The sequence below is a fragment of the Hypanus sabinus genome, chromosome 19, assembly GCF_030144855.1.
Source record: "Hypanus sabinus isolate sHypSab1 chromosome 19, sHypSab1.hap1, whole genome shotgun sequence".
NCBI classification, from domain to species: Eukaryota; Metazoa; Chordata; class Chondrichthyes; order Myliobatiformes; family Dasyatidae; genus Hypanus; species Hypanus sabinus.
Genome location: NC_082724.1, coordinates 65,454,510 through 65,481,509, shown reverse-complemented (window position 1 = coordinate 65,481,509; position 27,000 = coordinate 65,454,510). Strand labels below are relative to the sequence as shown.

General features: G+C 39.0%; 2 protein-coding genes across 7 annotated transcripts in view; one reads left to right on the top strand and one right to left on the bottom strand.

The window, feature by feature from the left end:
* Positions 1–360: 360 nt before the first annotated feature.
* On the bottom strand, positions 361–25,528 carry tcta (T cell leukemia translocation altered). Of its 6 annotated transcripts, none has more exons than XR_009506862.1 (5): positions 25,072–25,528; positions 18,658–18,783; positions 11,268–11,322; positions 3,719–3,864; positions 361–738 (listed from the first exon to the last, which is right to left on the bottom strand). XR_009506862.1 is itself a non-coding variant. In XM_059944571.1 (5 exons), the coding sequence occupies exons 1-5, from the start codon at positions 25,280–25,282 to the stop codon at positions 729–731; spliced, it is 441 nt and encodes a 146-aa protein (XP_059800554.1). In that variant the 5' UTR covers positions 25,283–25,528; the 3' UTR covers positions 361–728. The 6 variants fall into 6 exon arrangements, 4 of the variants coding, with proteins under 4 accessions (XP_059800554.1, XP_059800557.1, XP_059800556.1 ...); XM_059944571.1 differs by having other exon boundaries at positions 3,826–3,864; XR_009506863.1 differs by lacking the exon at positions 18,658–18,783 and having other exon boundaries at positions 25,077–25,528.
* The window catches only part of LOC132377996 (transforming protein RhoA), a 123,947-nt gene continuing 122,087 nt past the window's right edge, over positions 25,141–27,000 (top strand). The window contains exons 1-2 of the mRNA XM_059944569.1: positions 25,141–25,272; positions 25,698–25,810. The gene's annotated coding sequence lies outside the window, so the exon portion shown is untranslated. The remainder of the gene's footprint in view (positions 25,273–25,697; positions 25,811–27,000) is intronic.

The following is a 27,000-nucleotide window of genomic DNA, read 5'->3' as shown; positions in this document are numbered from 1 at the left end:
GCTTCCCAGTCTTATATACATTCTTCCTCTGAGACCAATATAAAGCCAGCTGTATTCAGTAACAGTTAATGACACACACTACTAAAGTTGTATTCAATAACAAGTATTGATACATTTTATGACACTATGCCAATGCAATCAGATAACGCTGGCATATCCAGAGAGAGGATAAGATTTGGAAATAAATAATAAAATGAATGCATGGAGCTAGGAATTTGATCTTCCAGTTTAGTTATACTTTTTTTTAAATGTATTGGAGCTGGCTGCAACAAATGTAGTTTTTAAGACCAGGAGTGATTCAGATTTCAGTAAATTGTGTAAGAGATTACCTTCAGCATTGAAAAACACCAAAACAAACAGTCTGCTTCTGCAACTGCTTTTAATATATTTAAAACATAATCAAATAGTGTCCCACCAAAAAAAAAATTGTATGCTAAATGTACAAATATACACACTTACAGCAGATTTTTTTTGAATACACAGCATTAGGGAAGCCTTTACATGTTCAGACATAAATAAGTTAATTAACATTAGGGGCACAAATTTACAAAGGTTGTCTGATTTATGGATCACAGTGATTTACAAAATGTACTGTTTATATACAAAACATTTCTATTAAAAAAGGTCTTTAGGTAGAACATACATCACTTCAGTACAACAAGCTCAGGATCTGTTGTTGTAAGACTACCATTTGGATACTGCATTTCCAATCAGGCGTTTCAACATTTTCACTGCAATCTGGGGGATAAACAAAGATAAATAACAAATACAAGTTGAAAAACAAAAATCATTTCAGTGGTAAAATGGTTAGCCTATACTTTTTTTTCCAGCCATTTTAACAGCATTAACTGTTAAACAGCATCTACTGAACCAGGACTGAAGATGGTGATAAATGGGAAGGCATCCATCGCACCCACACCCCCTGAACACACACAAACATGGTGAATGCTCAGATACTGTAATACACTCAAGGATTAGAGTACCCAATAATGCCTGTCTTATACAGGAGGCCACATTCTTCCCTCCACAAATAAGCAAAAAATGCAATCTCCATGATCTGCTTTTGGTAGTCACTTCAACAGAAGCCTTGACAAAAGCCTGAAATCACTTTCTCTCATTATGCTTCACAAGAGACAGTGGAAAAAGAGGGTCGAAGGGGTATCACACAGTGTTCTTGTAGTGGTTCTTGGTGGGGTGTTTCCCTATGGGAGCAGAATACAAATAATTACCTTGTTAAACTATGCACTACATACAGATCAAGGCTGATGAAATGCAACTACATCTTGAGCAAGCAAGAACGGGTTGGTGTAGGGCAGAGAATGGAAGATAAAGGATTAGCAGTACAAGACACATCTCTTAATTGCTGTCGATACCCCTGGAGAATGCATTTGTGTACAATGGGAACAAAGAAACTAACATTGATATAACTTTGCCCACCCAGTAATGTGAGAGTACACAAAATAATTGACCCATGTAAAGGTTCCAGAGAGGAAAAAATAAGATTTTTAAAAGTAAAAATTGAAGGTGAAAACAAGCAAAATAGTTGAATATCATTGTAAGAAAATAGTTTTATGTTATTAGAGAGTAAAGAATTCTCTCCTTTCGGCATTGCCTATCACAGGCCAGGAGTGGATTGATGGTTTTTTCAATTGGTTATTCCATGGATGCCAATTGGAGTCATAGTCCAGTGCAGGTGATAGCATTGACAAAATCCTGTGTGTAATTTACAGCAGATCAATTGAATATTGTCCCAACCTAAATGTTTATTTTGCCAGTCAGGTGGGAAGAATGGATATTACACTAGATATATCTGTAATTCTTTGATCGAATGTCATCTCTCAGTCCCATTCCATCAGCCAGGTTCTCCAGCTACATATAATAGATTACTAACATTCCACCTGCACTCAATTCCCACTTGTTCTGATTTATAGTGGTGGTGTTAGGTAGGAGGGTGTAGGCAGATCACACTCACAAACCAAGTACCATAAAATAAAATTAGAAAATATTATAGTACCTCAAACCTGCTCCTTCAATTTTTTACTGCTTTTCTAAGCAATATGTAAACAAAAATATTAATTCATAATTGAAACATTAGATCCTTATTTCAGCAGGCTAGCAGAAGCAATTACATTGAAGTAGACTTCATATTTGCTCTCAGTCCAAGTACCTTTAGTGAGGATGAAAGTTTACCTTTTCTTTCTTCAAGAATTAATTCCAAAAATGTAAATGTTAATTGCAGAGAATCATCTGCACCAACATATGTTAATTTAATTTAATTTTAATATGTATTCTCATTCTCCACTTAGAGTTGAGTATTTCTGTGGAAAATTATCTTCCTTCAGTTTAGGCTCATGGCCAAAGGCTACTTTCAATGCATACAAGTACCCACTTCCTAAACAGGTAGAATAATGTACATAATGAAAAGCTAGTTAGTAAATCATTTGGCTAACAAGCAAATGGATCACTCCAGAGTCACTTCACCTCCCTCCTGAACAGACACCTCCTGCTGAAACCCACTGAATATTGAAAGACCTGGATAGAGTGGACGTGCAGAGGATGTATCCTATAGTAAGGCGAGTCTAGGACCAGAGGACACAGTCTCAGAGTAGAGGAACGTCAATTTTGAACAAAGACAAAGAGGAATTTCTTTCATCAGAGGGTTTGTGGGATTTGTAGCCACTGGCAGCTGTGGAGGCCAGGTCAATGGATGTATTTAAGGTTCTTGGTTGATAGGTTCTTGATATGTCAGGGTGTGAAAGGTTATGGGGAAAACACAGGAGAATGGGGTTGAGAGGGAAATGAATCAGCCATGATCAAATGGTGAAGACTTGAATGGCTTAATACTGCTCATATGTCTGATGGTCTCATGTACGCTGCTTGAGTGTCTGAAGAACTTTGTTTTTTCTTTGTGAGCAATTGCAAATTTCAAATGTGAGATATTTATTCCCTAGTAGATTGTACACCCATCTTCAAATGACAGGAGCTTTGTTAAGTGTAGACTTGAGATACAGACTCATTCAGTACCTTTGCATTATGTCTGTAAATTTACATTACATCCAGTCCCTCAAATGTCAATCCAATATTCTGTTAATAACATTTTCAGCTTCATCAGATTTTAAAAGTCCTATTTAAAGATCACTTCCCTTGCACATAGCCCTCCATTTTTCTTTCATCCTTCTGTTCCAAAGGGTACTTGTCTGTATATAGATATCAAAATAAAATTCAGTAGTGTATTATTTATTAAAATTTTAACATGCTCTAATTTACAAGTGAATGTTTAATAATATCTCTTTTCAAGAATCTCTAGCAAATCAATCTATTGCTTGTCTGGAATAGTTTAGTAGTCTGGCTTCTTAAAACATAACTGAAAGAAAAACTGATTGCAGATCCTTGATATTCCAAATGCTGATTCATGCACTTTTCATTAGGGCTGCATGTCACCAGTGACATGGGCAACACCACAAAATCCATCAGATTTTTTTTGGAATTTTCATTGTCAGGCTAGTAATTAAACATATTCTTCTGTGCAACTGGTTCTTAACTGATTAAGTCAATTCCCTGCTCAAGATGAACATATCTGACCATGGCTTTTCTTAAAACAATACAAACTTTCCCTGATACAAGTGACCACTCAGCAAAGCCTAAGAATATTACAAAAGAAAAGCACATTAATGGCACTGAGTCACAAATGGCACATTAGGTTATTGGGCCACAGTACTTGAAACTTTGATGAGCCTAGCACCCAAAGAGCAGCATGAGTTTCCAGGTTCACATCATCTTCTCTCCACATCGCACACTAGTGCATGTCGCAGCTACACCACTCACTCTCTGTGACTTTTCATTGACTTGCCACTTGCATCTTCCCTAAAAGAACAAAAAAAAATCATAGATCACAAAAACTGTTAAGATGGATTACACCTGCTGACAGTTACCTAAAAAGTTGACTCCATTTAGTCTTCTGCAATGGATGTTAAAAAGGGTAATGATAAAGAAAAATCAAGTCCATTTCCCTTTCCTTCAGATGAATGGCGTTACAGCAAATAAGTAGCAGTCTTACTATATCTGCAATCTAATTTACCACAGGTCCTTGGTTACACTGCTGCCTAGTAAAAAAGCTTTGTGACACAAGAGCAAAGATCAATTTTGCTTGCAAATCTTTTCTGGTTTTGTTGTTCGTAAGAATTGAGTGGGAAGGGATTTTCATTTGACTTCATCATAGAGATAAAAGGTTTGAGTTATGGCACTCTTGGTATCAATTGAAAATGCAAAGGAATGAAATGACCAAAAGTTACCACAGTTTAATTAGCTCATAATCAGAGCCATCACAACATAGAAACAAGCACTTTGATTCACTGTTTCTATTCCAGCCATAGTTACTAACTATACTCATCCCACTAGCTTGCATTACTTTCAAGTACTGCCCAGATGCCTCTTAAATGTTGTTCCTGCCCCCGACCACCTTCTCTGGCAGCTCATTCTAGATACCAACTACTTTCTAGGAAATATATACCACCTAAATCCTGTTTAAACTCTTCAATTTAGTTTTAGGCATCTGTATCATGGTCTATCAACTTACCTACAACTCTTAATCTTATACACTTTGATAATGTTAACTCTCAGCTTTCTTTACTCCAGAGAAAACAGACTCAGCCTAGTCAAACCTCTCTTTCTAACTCCTCCATCCGGCCAACATCTTTGTGAATCTTTCTGCACCCATTCTACGCTAAACATATTATTTCTGTTCTTCAAACAGTTAACGTAACCGATGCTTTGTAAAACAGTAACATGACATCTCAATTTTTGCTCTCAATGTTTCAGCCCACAAAGGCAAGCATGCCATATGCCTTCTTTCAACGGCCCAATCAGTGGCAGAGAAGGGAATAAAAGTACAGAAGGGATAAGACTCCCAGGGGACTATATCTGCTTGAAATGCATCAGCTGCAACTCTTTGAAGACTGTGTTAGGGATCTGGAGCTTTGGTTTGTACAAGAGAGTGAAGAGATCATCGATCAGAGTTACAAGGAAATAGTCACCCCTAAGTTGCGGGAGACAGGTAGCTAGGTGACTGTCAGGAGAAGGAATGGGAAAGTGAATAGGCATCCCTGTGGTCATTCCCCTTATAACAAATATACTGTACCATCTTGGATATGTTGTGGGGTATGACCTCCCGGGGCATGCCATGGAGACCAGGTTACTGGCACCATGAGTCCATGGTGCAAAAGGGAAAGAGGGGAGCAGTAGAGATAGAGGACTCAATAGTCAGAGGAATTGATATGAGATTCTGTGAACGTGAACAGGACAACTGGATGGTATATTGCCTCCCAGGTGCCAGAGTCAGGGACATGTCCAGATTATGTCCTCAGCACTTTGGAGGGGGAGGGAGAGCAGCCAGATGTCTTGGTACATATTGGTACCAATGATATAGGAAGGAAAAGCAAAGAGGTTCTGAAGAGAGAATTTAGATAGCTAGGCAGAATACCGAGAGGCAGGACCTCCACGGTAGTAATTGCTACCTGTGCCACGCGCCAGTGAGGATAGAAACAGGATGATTTGGCAGATTAATGTGTGGCTGAGAAGTTGGTGCAGGGGGCAGGGCTTCAGGTTCTTGGAACATTGGGATCTCTTCTGGGGGAGGTATGACCTGTACAAAAGTGACGGATTGCGCCTGAACCCAAGGGACACCAATATTTTCGTGGGCAGGTTCAATAGAGCTGTTGGGGACGGTTTAAACTAATTTGACAGAGGGGTGGGAAATGGAGTGATGGGACTCAGGATAGGACAGATGGTAATAAAGCAAAGATAGCCTGCAGTCAGACTGTCAGAAGATAAGACAAAATCCCAGCTAGCAGGGTGAGTATCAGTGCATTAGGGATGCAGAATTAAAAAGGGTAGCAAATACAGTACTCAAAGTGTTATATCTCAGTGCATGGAGTATAAGAAATTAGGTGGATGATCTTGTTGCACTTTTACAGATGGTCGAGTTCGATGTTGTAGCCATCACTGAATCACGGCTCAAAGTTGGTTGTAGTTCAGAACTGAATATCCAAGGTTACATTGTATTGGAGGAAGGTTACTACCATGGGAGGAGCATTGGCTGGTTGGCAGAAAACAGAAAGTGGGAATAAAGGGATCCTATTCTGGCTGGCTGCCGGTTACCAGTGGAGTTCCACAGCGGTTGGTGTTGGGGCCATTACTTTTTACGATGTACGTCAATGATTTGGACTACAGTATTAAGGGATTTGTGGCTAAATTTGTCAATGATACGAAGATAGGTGGAGGAGCAGGTAGTGTTGAGGAAACAGAGAGCCTGTAGAGAGGCTTAGATAGTTTAGGGTAGTGGTCACCAACCTTATTAAGCCCCTACCTCGGCCTCAGTGAAAGGCAAGATCAACCCCAGATCGATCAGTTACACGCATGCGCACCGGGGAGAAAAGACCGGAAGTAAAACCCCGCAACCCGGAATTAGAAATAATGTATAAACACCAGGGGTACCTGCCCTTTTTTGCATTGCAGGCCTGTTTAATATTGACAATATTCTTGCGGACTGGCTGACGGGGGATGGGGGGGGTGTTAAACACGACCGGAATACAGAGATACTTGAAGCAGGTTTCTTATGTCCAGTCTATTCCGCAATTTAGTTTTCGTGGCTCTCAGCACTTAGCTTCTGTCCCGCTTGCTCACATTTTTTTTCTGCTGAAAAAACTCAACGGGTTTGTCTTTATGTGCAGGGTGCTTGGACTCAAGGTGCTGAAGCAGCTTTGAGTGCCTCATTGCCTCATTAGACAGCCTCCGGGCCCGAACTGCAACCTCCTGCCGGCCCACCGCCAGATGCCTTGGCCGGGTGTGGCTGGGGTGAGAGGACAAGGTCAGGGCCAGAGGTCCCCATACCGAGGCCGCGGCAGTCGCAGTCTGGAGAGAGCAAGCGACTGAGCGAGGAGTGCAACAGGGCGTGTGCCCGCCCCCCCCCCCCCCCTTGTAGGATCTATCAGCCGACAAAAGTTTGGCTGGGGGGATGACTTTCAGTAGATCGCAGCGAGGTAGCTGCTCTGCTATTTACCAAACCCTGAGCCTGAATTAGGTCATCTATGAATATTTTAGCACCGGGTTCCCCATGAACATTTGGTGTGCTGAACAGGTTCAGAGGCAGAGCCCATCTATCTGTGCTCCAAGCCAGTAACAACAGCACTTTCCACCGGCTGCGCGAGGGTATCACTGCGTTTAGGCGACTGATGACCTCGCGTGCGTTCAAGTTCAACAGTGGGCGTGTCAGGGAATGAGGAAAGGTGCAGCTGACACATATCGTTTCCTCACGGTCCAGTGGTTGGGGACCACTGAATTACACTGTGTAGTGCGAGGGAGCTACACGCATGCGCACTGGGCAGAAAGAACAGAACTAAAACCCGACAACCCAGAAACAATCTCTCAAGAGTATTTGTGTATTTATTTTTCATTTCTTTTCCCCTCGGGATCTACTGGGAAAGTCTCAAAGATCGACCAGTGAATCGCAATCGACGGGTTGGCAACCACTAGTTTAGGGGAATGGGCAAAGAAGTGGCAAAGGAAATACAATGTTGGAAAGTGTATGGTCATGCATTTTGGTGGAAGAAATAAATGGGCAGACTATTATTTAGATGGGGAAAGAATTCAAAATGCAGCATTGCGAAGGGACTTGTGAGTCCTTGTGCAGGATACCCTAAAGGTTAACCTGCAGGTTAACCCAGTTGTGAAGAAGGTGAATGCAATGTTGGCATTCATTTCTAGAGGTATAGAATACAACAGCCGAGATGTGATGTTGAGGCTCCATAAGGCACTCTATAAACTCTGTGCAGTTTTGGGCGCCTTATTTTAGAAAGGATATACTGACATTGGAGAGGGTTCAGAGAAGATTCACAAGAATGATTCCAGGAATGAAAGGGTTACCGTATAAGGAACATTTGGCAGCTCTTGGGCTGTATTCCCTGGAGTTCAAGAGAATGAGAGGGGATCTCAGACACATTCCAAATGTTAAAAGGCCTGAACAGATTAGATATGGTAAAATTATTTCCCATGATAGGGGATTCTAGAACAAGAGGGCACGACTTCAGGATTGAAGGACATCCTTTTAGAAATGAGACGCAGAGAAATTACTTTAGTCATAAGGTGTTAGATCTGTGGATTTTGTTGTCACGAGCGGCTGTGGAGGCCATGTCATTGGGTGTATTTAAGGCAGAGATAGATAGGTTCTTGATTAGCCAGGGCATCAAAGGGTATGGGGTGAAAGCAGGGGAGTGGGGATGACTGGAAGAATTGGATCAGCCCATGATTTAATGGCAGAACAGACTCGATGAGCCAAATGGCCTATTCTGCTCCTAAATCTTATGGATCGCAAGAGAGTGAATTTGTTGAATGCCTACGAGTAGTCTTAAAGATGGTTTGTCATTAAGTCTACTAGGGGATCAACTATACTGGATTGGGTGTAATGTAATGAACCAGAGGCAAGTAGAGAGCTTGAGGTAAAGGAATTCCTAGGAAACAGTGATCATGATATGATTGAGTTCAACTTGAAACCTGATAGGGAGAAAGTAAAGTCTGACATAGTGGTATTTCAGTGAAGTAAAGGAAATGACATTGGTAAGAGAGAGGAGTTGGCCAAAATAAATTGAAAGCAGGTGCTGGCAAGGATGATAGCAGAGCAACAATGACATGAGTTTCTAGGAAAAATGAGTAAGGTGCAGGATAGATGTATTCCAAAAACAAAGAAATACTCAAATGGAAAAATAGTACAACCATGGCTGACAAGGGAAGTCAAAGCTAATGTACAGCAAAAGACAGGCATACAACAAAGTAAAAATTAGTGAGAAGACAGAGGAATGGGCAAGTTTTTAAAACCCTACAGAAAGCAACTAAAAGAATCATTAGGAGAGAAAAGATGAAATATGAAAGTAAGCTAGCAAACAACATCAAGGTAGATAAAATCTTTTTCAAGTACCTAGATGAGAGTGGATATAGGGTTGTTAGAAAATGCTGGAAAAATAATAACAGGGGACAAGAGGATGACAGATGAACTAAATGAGTATTTTGCATCAGTCTTCACTGTTGAAGACACTAGCAGAGTGCCGCATGTTAAAGGGTGTGAGGGAAGAGAAGTGAGTGCATTTACTATTACAAGGGAGAAAGTGCTCAAAAAGCTGAAAGGTACACAAGTCAACGAGACCAGATAAACTGTACCTTAGGGTTCTAAAAGAGGTACAATTTCACTACTGATAGAAATTGAGGCAGCATTAGTAAAGATCTTCCAAGAATTTTTGGACTCTTGCATGGTGCTGGAGGACCGGAAAATTGCAAATGTTACTCCACTCTTTAAGAAAGGAGGAAGGAATTTATAGACCAGTTAGCCAGACCTCAGTGCTTGGGAAGAATCTGGAGTCACTTGTTAAGGATGAGGCTATGTAGTATTTGGTAACACAGGACAAGACAGAACAAAGTCAGCATGGTTCCCTTAAGGGAAAATCTTGCCTGATAAACATGTTGGAATTCTTTGAGAAGATTACAAGTAGGGGATGCAGTGCATGTTGTATATTTGGATTTTCAGAAGGCCTTTGACAAGGTGCCACACAGGAGGCTGCTTACCAAGTTAAGAGCCCATGACTTAACAGTAAAGTTACTAGCATGGTTACAGCATTGACTACCAGTGACTAGTGGTGTTTTGCAGGGGTCAGTGTTGGAACCACTACTTTTTATGCTGTATATCAGTGATATAGATGACGGAATACATGGCTTTGTTGCTAAGTTTGTTGAGGAAACAAGAGTCTGCAGGAGGACTTCGACAGATTAGGAGAATGGGCAAGAAAGTGGAAAATGAAATACAATTTTGGAAAATGCATGATCATGCACTTTGGTATAAGAAATAAATGTGCAGACTATTTTCTAAAAAGGGGAAAATCCAAAAATCTGAGATGCAAAGGGACAGGGGTCCTCGTGCAGAACACCCTAAAGGGTTAACTTGAAGGTTGTGTTGGTGATGAGGAAGACAAAATGCAATGTTTGCATTCATTTCAAGAGGTGGAGAATATAAGAGCATGAATGCGGTGCTGAGGCTTTATAAGCCACTGGTGAGGCCTCACCTTGTGTATTATGAACAGTTTTGGGCTCCTTATCTAAGAAAATGTGAGAAGTACATGGTGAACCACTCACAGAATTTTTCCTCCAAGATAACCACTTTGAAAAAAGTGGTCGCCGAGGCTCTGGCAGAGTATGGCACACAAAAAAAAATCTAAGAAAAGATGTGCTGGCATTGGAGAGGGTTCACAGAAAATTCACAAGGATGGTTATCATCTGAGGAACATTTGATGGCTCTGGGCCTGTACTCGCTGGAATTTGGAAGGATGGGGGGGCGGGGGGGGGGGAATCTCATTGAAATCTTTCAAAATGTTAAAACACCTAGAGAGAGCAGATGTGGAAAGGATGTTTCCCATGGTGGGGAAGTCTAGGGCAAGAGGGCACAGCCTCAGAATAGAAGGGCACTCATTTAAAACAGAGATGCAGAAAATTGCCTTAGCTAGAGGGTGGAGAATTTGTGAAATTTGTTACCACAGGCATATGTGGAGGCTAGGTAGTTGGATGTATTTAAGGCAGAGATTGATAAGTTCTTGATTGGCCATGGCATCAAAGCCTATGGGGAAAAAGGCCAGGAAGTGGGGCTGATGAGGGGAAAATAAAAGATCAACCATGAATGAATGGCAGAGTAGACTCGATGGGCCAAGTGGCCTAATTCTGCTCCTATGTCTTATGGTCTTCAAAATCCTGTCTATCTGTGTGGAACTATGGACATGCACTCAAAGATCTGTTTTACAATATTTCCTAGGGCTCTGCCATTCACTGTTTCTCCTGCCTTGAGTTAACTTGCCGAAGTGTATCGCTTTGCATCTGCAGAGTTAAATTCCATCTACCATTCCATTGCTCAATTTCCCAATTGAACTATGTCCTGTTATAATTTTATCTATTAACATTTACTTGTTAAACTCTGAGGAGTTTTATCCAGTGCCTAAGTTGAGGAAACTTACTAATTTAATCCATAGCTTATGTTTAATTTACAGAGAGGCAATAGATATTACAGTTCATGTGAGGATAAGGAAGATAAAATAATCACAAATGTGATTCCTATTTGATTTGTTTAACGAAGTGGATCTCATTAGGAAGAATCTTTTTGATCAAGTTCAGAATGAATTCATTTAGTTTACTATATATGCCTGAACAGCATTGCCAACATTTGGACTAATGAAACATACCAGGGAGTAAAGTTTGAGGATCCATCTGGAGTACCACCATTCTGACCTCCACTCCCTGCAAAAGAAACATTTTAAACATTTGTTCCTCAGGGGGAAAAAAATGCCATAATTTTCAATTTTATCTATCTGACCTTCTGACCATTTTTCAAAAGAAGATGTTACTCATTTTTATGGTATTTCTCTGGTAACACATCCACAAGTGGAAAACTTCAAAAAATATATAAGTTGTTAATCTTGACTCATTGAAAAATACAAAAACTGCTGTCAAATACCTGCAATATTTTCCTAAATTGCTTACAAGAGTCAACATTTACCAACCTAAAACACCTGAAAATTAATTCAATGGCTCAAATAAGCCAGAGAAGCATATACACGTACTTCTCCAAACAGCATGGTTTCCATTGCTCTTTCTAATACTACAATGGAATGGCAAATGTGATCAACAGATCTTTAATGAAAAAAATCAAAATAACTGGTAAATGCTGGAAACCTGAAATAGAAACGAGAAATGGTGAAAATCCTGCCTGACATGTTCAGTGTGTTTTTTGAATTCCATCATGATGGAAAAGACTTCTGTTAAATACAAACCTCATTTCCAGAAAAGTTGGGATATTTTCCAAAATGCAATAAAAACAAAAATCTGTGATATGATAATTCATGTGAAACTTTATTTAAATGACAAAAGTACAAAGAGAAGATTTTCAATAGTTTTACTGACCAACTTAATTGTATTTTGTAAATATACACAAATCTAGAATTTGATGGCCGCAACACACTCAACAAAAGTTGGGACAGAGGCATGTTTACCATTGTGTTACATCACCTTTCCTTTTAACACTTTTTAATCGTTTTGGAACTGAGGATACTAATTGTAGTAGATTTGCAATTGGAAATTTTGTCCATTCTTGCTTGATATAAGACTTCAGATGCTCAACAGTCCGTGGTCTCCGTTGTCTGATTCTCCTCTTCATGATACGCCATACATTTTCAATAGGAGATAGATCTGGACTGGCAGCAGGTCAGTCAAGCACACACACTCTGTGTCTACAAAGCCACGCTGTTGTAGCCCGTGCAGAATGTGGTCTGGTGTCATCCTGCTGAAATAAGCATGGACGTCCCGGGAAGAGATGTTGCCTTGATGGCAACATATGTCTCTCTAAAATCCTAATATACGCCTCAGAGTCAATGTTACCTTCATATACATGCAACTCACCCATGCCGTGGGCACTGATGCACCCCCATACTATCACAGATGCTGCCTTTTGCTGATAACAATCAGGATGGTCGTTTTCATCTTTGGCATGGAGAACTCGACACCCGTTTTTTCCGAAAACTAGCTGAAATGTGGACTCATCTGACCACAGCACACGGTTCCACAGTCTTTCGGTCCATCTGAGATGAGCTCGGGCCCAGAGAACTTGCCGGCGTTTCTGCATAGAGTTGATGTATGGCTTCCTCCTTGCGTAATACAGTTTCAAGTTGCATTTCTGGATGCAGCGACGGACTGTGTTAAGTGACAATGGTTTTCTGAAGTACTCCTGAGCCCAGGTGGCTATAATTGGTTTCTTGGGCAGTGCTGCCTGAGGACTCAAAGATCATGTGCATTCAACAGTGGTTTCTGACCTTGCCCTTTATGCACTGAGATGTCTCTGAATTCTCTGAATCTTTTCACAATATTATGTACTGTAGACATTGAAAGACCTAAATTCTCTGCAATCTTGCATTGGGAAATGTTCCTTTTGAACTGACTACCAATTCTCACACGAATTTTGGCACAAAGGGGTGAGCCACGACCCATCCTTGCTTGCAAAGACTGAGCCTTTGATGGACACTACTTTTAAACCCAGTCATACCTCACCTGCTACCAATTAGCCTGCTTAATGTGGAGTTTTCCAAACCGGTGTTACTTGAATATTCTGTGCACTTTTCAATCTTATTGTAACTCTGTCCCAAATTTTGTTGAGTGTGTTGCAGCCATCAAATTCTAAATTTGTGTATATTTACAAAATACAATTAAGTTGGTCAGTAAAACTACTGAAAATCTTTTCTTTGTACTTTTGTCAGTTAAATAAAGGTTCAGGTGAATTAACATATCACAGATTTTTGTTTTTATTGCATTTTGGAAACTATCCCAACTTTTCTGGAAATGGGGTTTGTAATATTGTGTTCGTGCATCACCCATTAATGGAACAGGTTCTATTTCTTAAGTTCTTTTGGATGAGGTCAGGTGTAGAAGACAACTGCAAAAGAGAGGTGGAAGACAATAAGAAATAATAAAGTCAAATGACTGAACCACTTTGGAATGTGTTGCTGTAACTGAAATCAATGTTATTTCAAAGAGGTTCACATCACATCTGTATAGACATTGGGCTAGGATTTATATATTTATTTAGAGATACAACATGGAACAGGCACTTCCAGCCTAATGAAGCTCACTGCCCAGCAACCCACTGATTCAACCCTAGACTAAGCACAGGACAATTTACAATGACCAATTAACATATTAACTGGTATGTCTTTAGACTATGGGATGAAGCTAGTGCATCCAGAAGGAACCTATGTGGTCATGGAAGAATGAACAACCTCCTCACAGAGGATGACGGAATTGAACTTCGACACCTTGAGTTGTAATAGCATCGCGCTAACTGCCATGCTACTGTGGCACTCCAAATGAATGATCTTGGCTGTGATCCCATCTGAAACCTACCAACAATATTGATAAATAGCAACTTGATTCAAGGGTTGCTGCTGAAACTGGACGTCAGTGATTCACCATCGTCAACTACAGTGTATGTCATGTCAAAAGCAACATGAAGCTGCATCCTACATTAAGCCTTTAACAAGGTGTCGCTAAACAAGATAGGAGCCCATATATTACAGGAAAGACACTAGTATGGATAGAAGATTGGCTGACTGGCAGAAGACAGAGTAGGAATAAAAAGGGGGGCCTTTTCTGATTGGCTGCTGGTGACTGGTGGTATGCCACAGGAGTCAGTGTTGGGTTTGCAACTTTACACATTACAAATTAATAACCTGGATGATGGAATTGATGGCTTTGTGATCAAGTGATACAAAGATAGGTGGAGGGACAGGTGGTGTTGAGGAAGGAGGGAGTCTCTAGAGGACTTGGGCAGATTAGGAGAATGGACAGATGAAATACAACACACACAAAATGCTGAAGGAACACAGAAAGTCGGGTAGCATCTACAGAAGGAAATAAGCAGTCGATGCTTCAGGATGAGACCCTTCATCAGGTCTTCATGGGAGGGGTATGCTCCAGGTGAGGTTCAATGGGACAAGGCAGAATAGTTCAGCATGGACTAAATGAACCAAAGGACCTGTTTCTGTGCTGTAGTGCTCTATGACTATATCCAAAAGAGAACAAATTGTAGAAACATCACTAAATGATTTAAGTGCTCTTACTTTGTTGTAAAACAGGGACTAATCTAGACTGCAAGTATCTTCACTTAATGTAAATAACACAACAAGTTTTACAGATGCTAACATCTTTAGTAAAGTATGAATTGCAATTATTTTATTTTTAAAACTGCTCCAGATTCCACACATTCCAACCTTCTCGCAGGAAAGCGGCATCCATCATCAGGGACCTCCACCACCCAGGTTATGCTCTCTTCTCATTGCTGCCATCAGGAAAGTGGTATAGGAGCCTCAGGACCTGCATCACCAGGTTCAGGACCAGTTATTACCCCTCAACCATTAGGCTCATTAACCAGAAGGAATTAACTTCACATGCCCCATCATTGAACAATTCCTACAATCTATGGACTCACTTTCAAGGAATCTTCATCTCACGTTCAATATTTATTGCTAATTTACTTATTATTAATTTTTCTTTTTGTACTTGCAGTTTGTTGCCTTTCAGTGACCTGGTTATGGTTATTATTCTGTTATGGATACCCTACACACCCCATCCACTGGTTGTTCCTTGCCAATTATACTCAAAGATCTATACTTTAAATAAAAACATTATATTGTCTCCCTTCAATTCTACAATTTTTTTCAAACTATTGTGTTATCAAAGTTCAAATTTATTATCGAAGTACACATGTAACCATATGCTACCCAGAGATTAATTTTCTTGTGGGCATTCATAGTAGATACAAAGAAATACAACAGAATCAACAAAAAACTGCACACAAAAAAAATGCGCAAAAGGTGGTAAACTGGGTGGGTGGGTAAGTAGGTAGATAAATAATTAATAAATATAGAAAATTTGTAGAGTACTAAAAAGTGAGTCCATGGTTTGTAGAATCAGTTCAGAGTGAAGTCACACCTTCTGGTTCAGGAGCCAGATGGCTGAAGGTTAATAACTACTACTGAATATGGTGGTGTGGGACTCAAGGCTACTACTTAATGGCAACAGCAAGAAGATGGTGGTGAGAGCATAGCCTGGATCTTGGGGGTGGGGGTGTTCTTGATGATGGATCCTGCTCAATGGTGGAGAGGGCTTTACGTGTGATTGCCTGGACCATATTCACTACTTTTCATAGGCTTTTACATTCATGGGAATTGGTGTTTCCATAATACCGGGCCGTAATGCAACCAGACAGGATACGCTCCACTGTGCAGCATTAGAATTTTGTCTAAGTTTTAGAGGACTTCCGGTGGCTATAATGGAGTAGGTTGCACTAGCTACGTGCTCCGAAATTATTTGCTTACTTTGCTGTTTAAACCTATCTTGGTGAGAGCACCATGAGTAGAAAGCTGTCAAAAAAAGAGACGACTTTAGAGACTTTGACTGAAATGTTTCAACAAATGTCAGAGAAACTCGAAAAATTGGATAAACTGGATGACTTGGAATCCAAGTTTGATGTGTTACAGAATTCCTTCGACCTGGTTAAATCTGAACTGAAAACGCTTAATCGGAAACTTGGAAGTATACAGCAGGCTGTGAATGACCACAAAATTTGTATTAAGCTACACGAAGAATCTTTGCCGGTGTTGCAGAAGGATACCGAAGGTTTCAAGAAAATTTCTAAGGAACAACTTTAAAAATATGACGCGATACTGAAGAAACTTACAGATTTGGAGACCGGGAACTGAAGTTGCAATATCAGAATTCTTGGGCTTCCTGAAAAACTGGAGGGTAATTGATTTTTGTGCTCAAATGCTGAAAGGTTTATTCCCTGATATATTATCGGAACTACCAAAATTTGAGCGCGTTCACTGAGTTACCCTGCCTAATTGGGATCCTGCCAAACCTCGCTCTATTATCATTCGCTTTTATGACTACCAGATTAAAGAACAGATCCTTCGTGAATCAAGGAAGAAACGTATATTACAATTTCGTGATCAACAGTTTCAGATTGTTCAAGATTATCCACTGGAAGTTCTAAGAGCTAGACAGGCTTTTAAAGAGGTCATGTCTGATCTTTTTAAGCTTGGCTGTCGCCTTTCTCTCAGAGATCCATGTAAACTCAAGGTTACTACTTCTGGTAATAAGGTTTCTTGGTTTACGAAGCCTGAAGAAGCTAAGAAATTTTTACAACATCTCCATCCTTAAATTCAACTTTGAGTTGTTTTATGTTAAATGTTTTAATTTCAGGTGTTCAATCAAGTATTTGGTGCTTTGATGATAACAAGGTTTCTTGATTTTACGAAGTCTTAATCATTTGTTTGATTAAGTAACTGGCGCCTTGTTATCTTTCAAACTATGCAAAACATGCAGGCAGACTGCATCCATTTTCTCTTTTGCTGTTTTTCGCAGCTCCTTTTAAACAAAACGTTATATTCTCTCAGTGTTATGTTGATTTTTACCTTCCTTTTAGTAATTTGACTGAAAGTAATTATGTAGGGTGTACATGTAGTAATTACTGAGGAATGAGACTATAGGGTGTTTTGCTTTACCTTAAATTCACTCAGATTTTTTCCTATCTTTTGATTATTTATATACCTTTCGGTCTTTTACTGTTTTTCAATAGTATACAATATTCTATATTTCTTGTTGCTGGTTTTTGGTTTTTTCCATTATTTTGCCATTCTATCCTTTTTTTTCCCTCTCCCTTGAATGCCTTAAATTAGTCATGTAGGAAGCTATCTAAACCACTACCCTTTTTAATTATCTATTTGTTTCTTTACTCTTATTTTGCACCCGTGAGTATATGCTGTTTTACTTACTTACTTTGATATTTTGTGTGTGTGTGTGTGTGTGTGTGTGTGTGTGTGTGTGTGTGTGTGTGTGTGTGTGTGTGTGTGTGTGTGTGTGTGTGTGTGTGTGTGTGTGTGTGTGTGTGTGTGTGTGTGTGTAGGGTTGGGAACGTTAGAATTAGTCTTCAGCCTCCCTTGGCTGATTTCTCTCTTTGGGGGGGGGGGGGGGGGGGGGGATGGGTTCTTCGATAAAGCTGATTGGATGTTTTTACTGTTTTACTTATTCACTATCTACATGTTTGTGATTACCTTTTATACATTACTAAAGAATACTTGATGGATTCTTTTATTAATATACTCAGTTTTAATGTGAAAGGTCTAAATAACCCTGTTAAACGAAATAAGATTTTCTCTTATATCCGGAAACTTAAAACTCATATAATCTTTCTCCAAGAAACCTATATTCGTAAAGATGATATTTCACATTCTTTCAAAGGATGTAAGGGTATACATTTCCACTCACCCTCTCAATCTAGATCGAGAGGCATCTCTATTCTGTTTGATCAGAATGTATCCTTTATTCAACATAATGTAATTTCTGATACAAATGGGCGCTTTGTTATTGTTTTGGGTAGTCTTGAGAATAAACTAATCGTATTTGCGAATGTACACGCTCCAAATACAGATGACTCCTCGTTCTTTGAACATCTTTTCTCTTTTCTGCCTGATTTGAATTAGTATTCCTCAGTGATGGGTGGAGATTTTAATTTTTGGCTGGACCCTATATTAGACCGCTCTTCAAGTAAAACCCCTGTCACTGATAAATCAGTCCTACTTTTTATATCTTTTTTATCTCAATGTGGTATTTTTGACGTGTGGCATTTTTTACACCCCCAAGAAAAGGAATATTCATATTTCTCTCAGGTTCATCATATGTACTCTTGGATTGATTGATTTTTTTTTACAGATAGAAACTTGCTTCCACTGGTACGATCCTGTGATTATAAGGAGATTGATTTGTCTGATCATGCACCTGTGCTTCTGGCTTTAAGATTACCTGTTTAATCTGTACCAAATAGAAGTTGGTGTTTTAACATCATTGTTATCTGATAAAAATTTTCTAAAGTTTTTGGAAAACCATATTACTTTTTCCTTTAAAGAAAATTTTAAAGGAGATACTTCTGGTAATATAGTCTGGGATACTTTTAAAGCATATATTCATGGAGAAATTATCTCTTACTCTACCTATATAAAGAAAAAAGCTGACAAAGAAAGGTCTAACCTAGCAGCGATATTAAAAGATCTTGATCGAAAGTATGCCCTATCTCCAGATCCAAGTATGTATAATAAGCATATTGAAATCCAATCCAAGTATAATCTTCTGCTGACTTACCCAATTGAACGACAGCTGTTGAGAGATAAAACTCAATTTTACATTCACGGGGATAGAACTGGTAATTTATTAGCCAATCGCTTAAAATCTTTTACAGTTAATCATCAAATCACAGAAATTTTTAAAGATAGTGGAACTAAGACATCCGACCATTCTGAAATTAACAACGTATTTAAAGACTTTTACCTTAAGTTGTATCAGTCTGACTCTTCTTCAGATGATACCTATATGAATGCTTTTCTCAGTAATATCAACATTCCGACATTGTCTGCTGTTAGTCTAACACAGTTAGATCAGCCTATTTCCAATGAAGAAGTGGCTGAGGCTATACATGCTTTACATTCTGGTAAGACCCCAGGACCTGATGTGAAATTTATAAAACTTCCATTACGTTACTTACACCTTATTTATCCTCTGTTTTATCAGAGACCTTTAAATCAGGTAAACTCCCTCAATCTTTTTATGAAGCTTTTATTTCTCTTATTCTTAAAAAAAAATCTAGCTGAATGTTCTTCATACAGACTGATTTCTTTATTAAATGTTGATGCAAAAATCTTATCCAAAATCTTAGCATGAAGACTTGAAAATATTCTACCATTTATTATATCACATGACCAGACAGGATTTATTAAAAATCATTACTCACATTTTAATATATGTTGGTTATTGAATGTGACATATTCACCATCCAAAAAAATATCAGAGTGTATATTATCCTTAGATGCAGAAAAAGCCTTTGATAGGATTGAGTGGAATTATCTTTTTAAGACTTTAGAAAAGTTTAATTTTGGGCCTAATTTTATTTGTTGGGTTAATCTGCTTGTCTCCTACGGTTATTACAAACTCCCAAATTTCTAAGCCCTTTAAATTACAGCGGAAAACTAAACAAGGTTGTCCTCTTAGTCCTCTACTTTTTGCTTTAGCTATAGAACCCTTAGCAATAGCATTTCGAGAATCTAAGGACATTTCTGGTATACTAAGAGAAGGTATGTCTCATAAAATTTCATTATACGCTGATGATATTTTACTTTTTATCTCTAACACTGAAACTTCTTTACCTTCGGTTCTTTCTTTAATCTCCCAGTTTAGTTCTTTTTCAGGATATAAGCTGAACTTACATAAAAATGAGCTATTTCCTTTAAATGACCTAATGTCATCAAATGCCAAATTTCCATTGCAAGTTGTTACAAGTCAATTTACATATCTAGGTGTAACAATTACTAAAAACTTCAAGAATTTATTTAAAGAAAACTTAATCCCCTTATTGAATTATGTGATAAAGACGCTTTCTAAATGGTCTCCTCTTTCTTTATCCCTAATTGGCCAAATTAATTTGATTAAAATGAAGATTCTTCCTAAATTTTTATATCTTTTTCAGGCCTTACCTATTTTTATTCCTAAGACATATTTTGATTATTTAGATTCAATTTTAACCTCTTATATTTGGAATAATAAACAAACTCGTTTAAGTAAAGTTTACTTACAAAGAAATAAAGAGATGGGTGGACTAGCCCTACCCAATTTTAGGTTTTACTATTGGGCTGCCAATATAAGGAATACTTTCTAGTCCTATTATATTTATCGTAAAGATTGCCCATCATGGGTCTCCTTAGAAGTTAATTCTGTAAAAAATTCCTCTATTGTCTCTCTTCTTGGATCATGCTCTTCTTTTTCAGCAAATAAAACAACAGATAACATAATTGTTAAGCAAACTTTAAGGATCTGGTCTCAATTTAGAAAATTTTTTGGTTTAGCGAAATTTTCATTATCATCTCCCATTCTCCGTAATTATTTTTTTTCATCCCTTCCATGACTGATAAAGTCTTTAAAGATGGGGATGAACTAGGTATTAAGTGTTTTTGGGACCCGTTTATCTCAGGATCTCTTGCTTCATTTGACCAATTGTCAAATAAATTTGCACTCCCAAAAACACATTTTTACAGATACCTTCAAATGAGAGATTTTCTACGTTTCCAATTAGTTACTTTTCCTATAAGTCCTGATAAAAATTTACTGGACGATCTTTTAAATTTAAAACCTTCTGTTAATGGTTCTATATCTATATATATCTATAATTTGTTGATTGATTCTAGACAAGACTTTTTAGATAAAAATAAAAAAGCTTGGGAGGATGACCTAAATTGTCAGATTTCTGATGATAGATGGAATAAAATTCTTAAACGGGTTAATAAAACATCTTTCTGTGTTCGTCATTCTCTTCTACAATTTAAAGTGGTTCATAGAGCTTACATTTCTAAACAGAAGCTCTCCGGTTTTTACCCGAATGTTTCTCCACTTTGTAATATGTTCATATGTTTTGGTTTTGCCCTACGATTGAAAAGTTTTGGCAGGAAGTATTCCATACCTTCTCACAACATTTTAGGGTCCAATTTGACCCAAATCCCCTTACTGCCTTGTTTGGTATCATTGCAAATGAAGATATAACTTTAAATACCCCTAACCTACAGGTTTTAGTTTTTACCTCTCTTTTAGCAAGAAGAGCAATCTTGCTTAAATGGAAGGAGTCTACTCCTCCTACACATCTTCAATGGCCACGTGATATTATCTCTTATTTAAATTTAGAAAAGATCCGCTGCTCAGTCTTAAATTCGAAACAATCGGTTTATGATATTTAGTGACCTTTCCTAAATTACTTTTCCAATTTATAAAGTTTAACAGTGCACAGAATTTTATGTATATTTTTATCTTCTCTTCTTAAGTGAATATGGTTTTTTTTTCTAATTATCCATTGTCATTCATCAGCTTTTTTCTTTGGTAGTTGGTAGGGGGTTGAGTTTTCTTATATTAAAAAAAATTCTTTTATGATGTATGACTTATCTTTAAATTTTTGATTACAGAGTGGTTTACCTTTATGTGAAATGCTATAACATTTTGATCAATTTTATTACAACATATGAACGTACACAGGTTATGTTGAGATGTATCTATGTGTTGCACTCTGTAAATCTTGTTTTTTTTCTTCTGAATAAAAATATTTAAAAATATTGTAGAAAGAAAAAAAAAGAAAAGAGGACATGCTAAGCCTGTGCAAATATCTAAGAAGGTAGAACCTCTGCCCTGCCACGTTTATAATGGCAGTTAAGTGTTGGTCCCAGGAACAGATCCTCTGAAATTATAATGACAATGAATTTAAAGTTACTGACCCTCTCCACCTCCTGGGAAATGGCTCATGGACATTTCCTCCTCCTGTAGTCAATAATCAGCTCTTTGGTTTTGCTGATATTGAGTGAGATGTTGTTGTCCTTAAATTTTACTAGTGTTTCAAGCTCACCAGAAGTATTATTTCTCTGATACTATTTTTTTTTACTAATGCTTATTTTCTCAGACTACTACTTTAAAAGCCTCTGCTTTTAGAAGTTTTTCTTATCTCCCCAAACTCTAACTGCAGAATCTTGTCTCTTTCTCTGTTCATGTCACAGGTACCAATATGGACAAAGATTTCCAATTGCAACACACACAAAATGGAGGATCCCAGCAAATAAAGTATAGAAGTTTCAAAGTTAAAGTCAAGCAATTTCTAACAAAATTATCCAGTTATTCCTTTGCTTCTAGAACTAATGTTTTGTTCAAAATGGTTGCTATACCCCTCTGTAAAATAACTTGTTAAAAACAATTTGTTGTCATAGAGAAGAACAGTACAGAAACAGGCCCTTTGGCCCACCTATTCCATGCCAAAAGCCATTTAAATTGCTACTCCCAACAACCTGCACTGGGATCATAGCTGTCCATACCCCTAAAATCCTTGTACCTTTCCAAACTTCTCTTAAGTGTTGAAATCAAGTTCGCATGTACCACTTGTGCTGGTAGCTTATTCCACCCTCTCACAACCCTCTAAGTGAAGAAGTTTTCCTCTTGTGTTCCCCTTAAACTTATTAACTTTCACCCTTAAGCCATACAACCAACCTCAGTGGAAAAAAGCCTGCTTGCATTTACCTTATCTATACCCTTCATAATTTTGTACATCTCTATCAAATCTCCTCTCAACCTTATACATTTTAAAGAATACAGTCCTAACCTATTTAATCTTTCCTTATAATTTCTTATAATCCTCTAGACCCAACAACATTCTTGTAAATTTTCTCTGCACTCTTTCAACCTTATTTACATCTTTCCTGTAGGTAGGTGACCAAAACTGCACACAATACTCCAAATTAGGCCTCACCAATGTTTTATACAACTTCAACGTAACATCCCATCTCCTGTACTCAAGACATTGATTTATGAAGGCCAATGTGCCAAAAGCTTTCTTTAAGATCCTATCTACCTGTGATGCCAATTTCAACAAATTATGTACCTTTATTCCCAAATCCATCTGTTCTACCACACTCAGAGCCCTACCATTCACTGTGTAAGACCTACCCTGGTTGGTCCTACAAAAGTCTGCAATTTTCTGCCCATTTTTTCCAGCTGATGCAGGTCCCTCTGCAATCCATATCCTTCCTCACTACACCCCCAATCTTAGTATCATCTGCAAATTTGCTGATCCAGTTAACCACATTAACAACCAGATCATTGACATAGATGGCAGTCAACAAAGGACTCAGCACCGATCCCTGCGGCACACCACTAGCTGCAGGCCTCTAGTCAGAAAAGCAACCTCTACTACTGCTCTCTGGCTTCTCCCAGAAAGCCAATGTCTAATCCAATTTACTACCTCATTCTTAATTGCTGAGTGACTGAACCTTCTTGACCAGCGTCCCATGCAGGACCTTATCAAATACCTTGCTGAAGTCCATGTAGACAACATACACTGCCTTACCTTTATTCACTTTCCTGGTAACTTCCTCCAAAAACTGCATAAGATTGGTTAGACATGACCTACCATGCACAAAGCCATGCTGACTATCCTTAATTAGTCCACATTTATTCGAATACTTTACATCCGGTCCCTTAGAATATCTTCCAATCACTTTCCTGCAACTGACGTCAGACCAACTAGCATTTAATTTCCTGGTTTTGTTTACAGCCTTTTTTTAAAACAATGGAACAACACTGGCTATCCTCCAATCATCTGGTACCTCTCCTGTTGCTAAGGATGATTTAAGTATCTCTGCTCGGTCCAGCAATTTCTGCACTTGTCTCCTGTAAGGTCCAAGGTAACACCTTGTCAGGCCCTGAGGATGTATCAATCCTGATTTACCTAAGGGTAGCAAGCACCTCCTCTTCTATAATCTGTACAGAGTCCATGAACATGATGCTGCATTGCTTCACTTCAATGGACTCTGTATCCACCTCCACAGTAAATACAGATTCAAAGAATGTATTTGAGATCTCCCCCATCTGTTTTGATCCACACATGGATTACCATTCCGGTCTTCCAGAGGAAGAATTTTGTCCTTAGCATTCCTTTTGCTCTCAAAATATCTGTAGAATTCCATAGGATTCTCCTTTGTCTTGTCTGCTAGAGATATTTCATGCCTTCTTTTACCCTTCCTGATTTCTTTCTTAAGTGTTCTCTAGAATTTCTTGTACCTCATACACACCTCACTTGTTCCTATTGCTTAGACCTGCCATGCACCTCCATTTTTCTTTACCAGGGCCTCAATATCTCTTGAAAACCAAGGTTCCCCAAGAGGTTGTAGTCAAATATTGCTGGACATACTAAGGGTATGAACATTACTGCATTGTTTTTAACTTAAAAAAACAAATTGACTCAATGTGACTGCACTACATTCAAGGTCTATATCTAAAATTAGATTATAATCACTAAAACAAATATTTAACAGGAATCAGGAACAGAGTTCACTAATTTCCTCATTGGTAACAGACCATTTTTTAATCCAACCCTAAAAAGTCTTAATTATTCCTAAGTACAGAAATTAAAACAAAAAAGGGGAAATATTCTCCAATGAAGCTGATCATCATCATCTTGATAATGAATGTAGACACTACACAAAACTTTAAAAATGTTTGAATCTTACTCCGAGAGCGAGAACAAGAGACGAGTAGAAACGACATGATTAATTACTGGAGACAACATTCCTTATTGCTGTCAAATATTATTCTTGCTCCGCGAGATTACCTGCTATTTATATCTAACCTTATTGGCCCACGATCGTCATTGAAGTGAGGGTTGAAGAGGGAGAGAGACGGAAGCATAAATAACCGAGCAGAAATTATCTATAATGAGAATTAACACAAGAAATTTAAGCAATTCGACACCAACGTTTTGAGTCACCTGTTCAGGATTAGCAACACCCGGATTTAATTACACTGACCCGAGTTCGATGCCACAAACGTCTGACGGAGTAAAATCCGAAAGCAGAGCTGCCTTCGCATTACCTTGCCTGTAATACATGTCGTTGACTGTAGCCCCGTGGTACTTCCATGCCATATGAATGGCCACCAAGCTGCAAACCAACCAACCCAGGAGGATTTTGAAGATTGTGACCCTCATGTCGTTGGTGCTCCAGTCCTGGGCGAACTCGCTGCAAAAAGACACGACGCTCTCCAGAAGGCCAGAGAACCACCCGAGATCCCGCGGTAACTCCATCTCCGCTCCCGGCGCAGCATCACTCGCGGAGCGGAGGTGTCCTTTCCAGCTCGCTTGTTTTTATTTCCCCCTGCGCCCTTGTGTTCCTTCCCAGTGAGTCCGCCCAGCAACAGCGACAGCAACAGTGACAGCCGGAGCAGCGCGCCGTCTCATGGCCTTCCCTCACCACCGCCGCCGCCGCGCCGGCCGCCCGCCCGCCCGCCGCCTCAAAACGCACCCCAACCACCCGCACTTTCGACACGTCTGTCCTTAGCTTACGTTCTATTTTCCACATGAGCTTTCAATTTCAAGCCGGGAAAAATTGTATGATTTTTTTTTGCCAGATGCACAGTCTTGTTCTTGCTTTCTTTCTTTAAGATGTAAATTGCCGACACGATCCACTTATGTACTAATGCAAATCATAAACTACCTGCAGGTTGGAGGCGCCCACTTGCGGTATCCAGAAAGGCCTAAACAACATGACTTAGAAACGGAGTGCGATTCAATTTGACTTGGGTGACCAGTCATGAAATAAACAAAATGCCTAACGTAAGTGGTGCAAAATTTCCCCTTATTCACTCCATATTTCACAACTTGAATGGAGAATTTGCTTTAAATTCTCCGTGAGCTCCGAGGTGCTTGAATTGAGAGCAGATGCTGAGATACCCTGAGACCAGGCGAGCCGCGGGCAGTAGGTCAGTGATCGGGTACGAATGGATGGTATGGAGGAGGTCCATTCCACTCACCGTTTTCATTGGACTTGTGTATTCTCCTGTCGAAGAGACTTGAAGTTTCCAGTGCCACCTGGGGAATACCCTCTCTATTGTAATGAATCTGAGACCAAGGATTCTCGTTAGGCGATGAGAAAGTCACATTTTCCCCAAAGACACTGTCAAAACATCCTTTGAAGGTTTTTCTCTGTCCTTCTCTGACCGGTGACGCTGCCTGGACTGATTGTGTTAGAAGCCTAGGGATAGAAATAATGTAGCATACGCCTCAATATTGAGCGTGTTCGTCTGGGGGAGGGTGGGGTCATATTTATTGGTCGGTTTTTCCTGAATTTGAAGATAATACAAAGTAAAGTACTAGTGCTCTGGGATCCCTGCTCCACGTTATCTAAGTCGCTGAAGCAAACAGAATGGTGAGTGTGGGGGGGAGGGGTTTGATGAAAGCTGCCTAATACGCTACGAGCTTAGAATTAGGTTAATGATCTTAATATTCAAACGCTCTTTACCTCAGGTGTCCAAAGCCTATCCTGTGGCACTGGAAACAGTGGAGTATTTTTTCTTACTGATGTCTGCCTAGAGTGAGATATTTTTATTGAACTTTGTTTATGCAATATTGATGAGGATATTTGTTTACAGATGGCTACCAACACCCATTCACAAATATGCATCAGTATCTTGAATTCTGGATACTCAGATATGTTCTATCTGCTTCTGGGCTTTATCTGAGGTTAAGATGATACTAGTCTGAAGTGCAAATGAATAGTTTCTCTGTCATTCTGTAGATAAGCTCCATTCCATCAGAAAGCTTGTGGGAGTTGAAATGCAAAATTGCAGTAAGAAAGATGGAGTGGAGGGTTGAAATAGTTATACATCGAACACATTCTGTATAGGAGCCATTAGTTAGAATAGTGGCTTAGATGTTATCATGCAGACATACAATGGAATGTCCTGCCTGGTTGCATCAGTGTATGGTAAAGAACTGCAAGGTATTGAGCTACAAGATCTCACAGA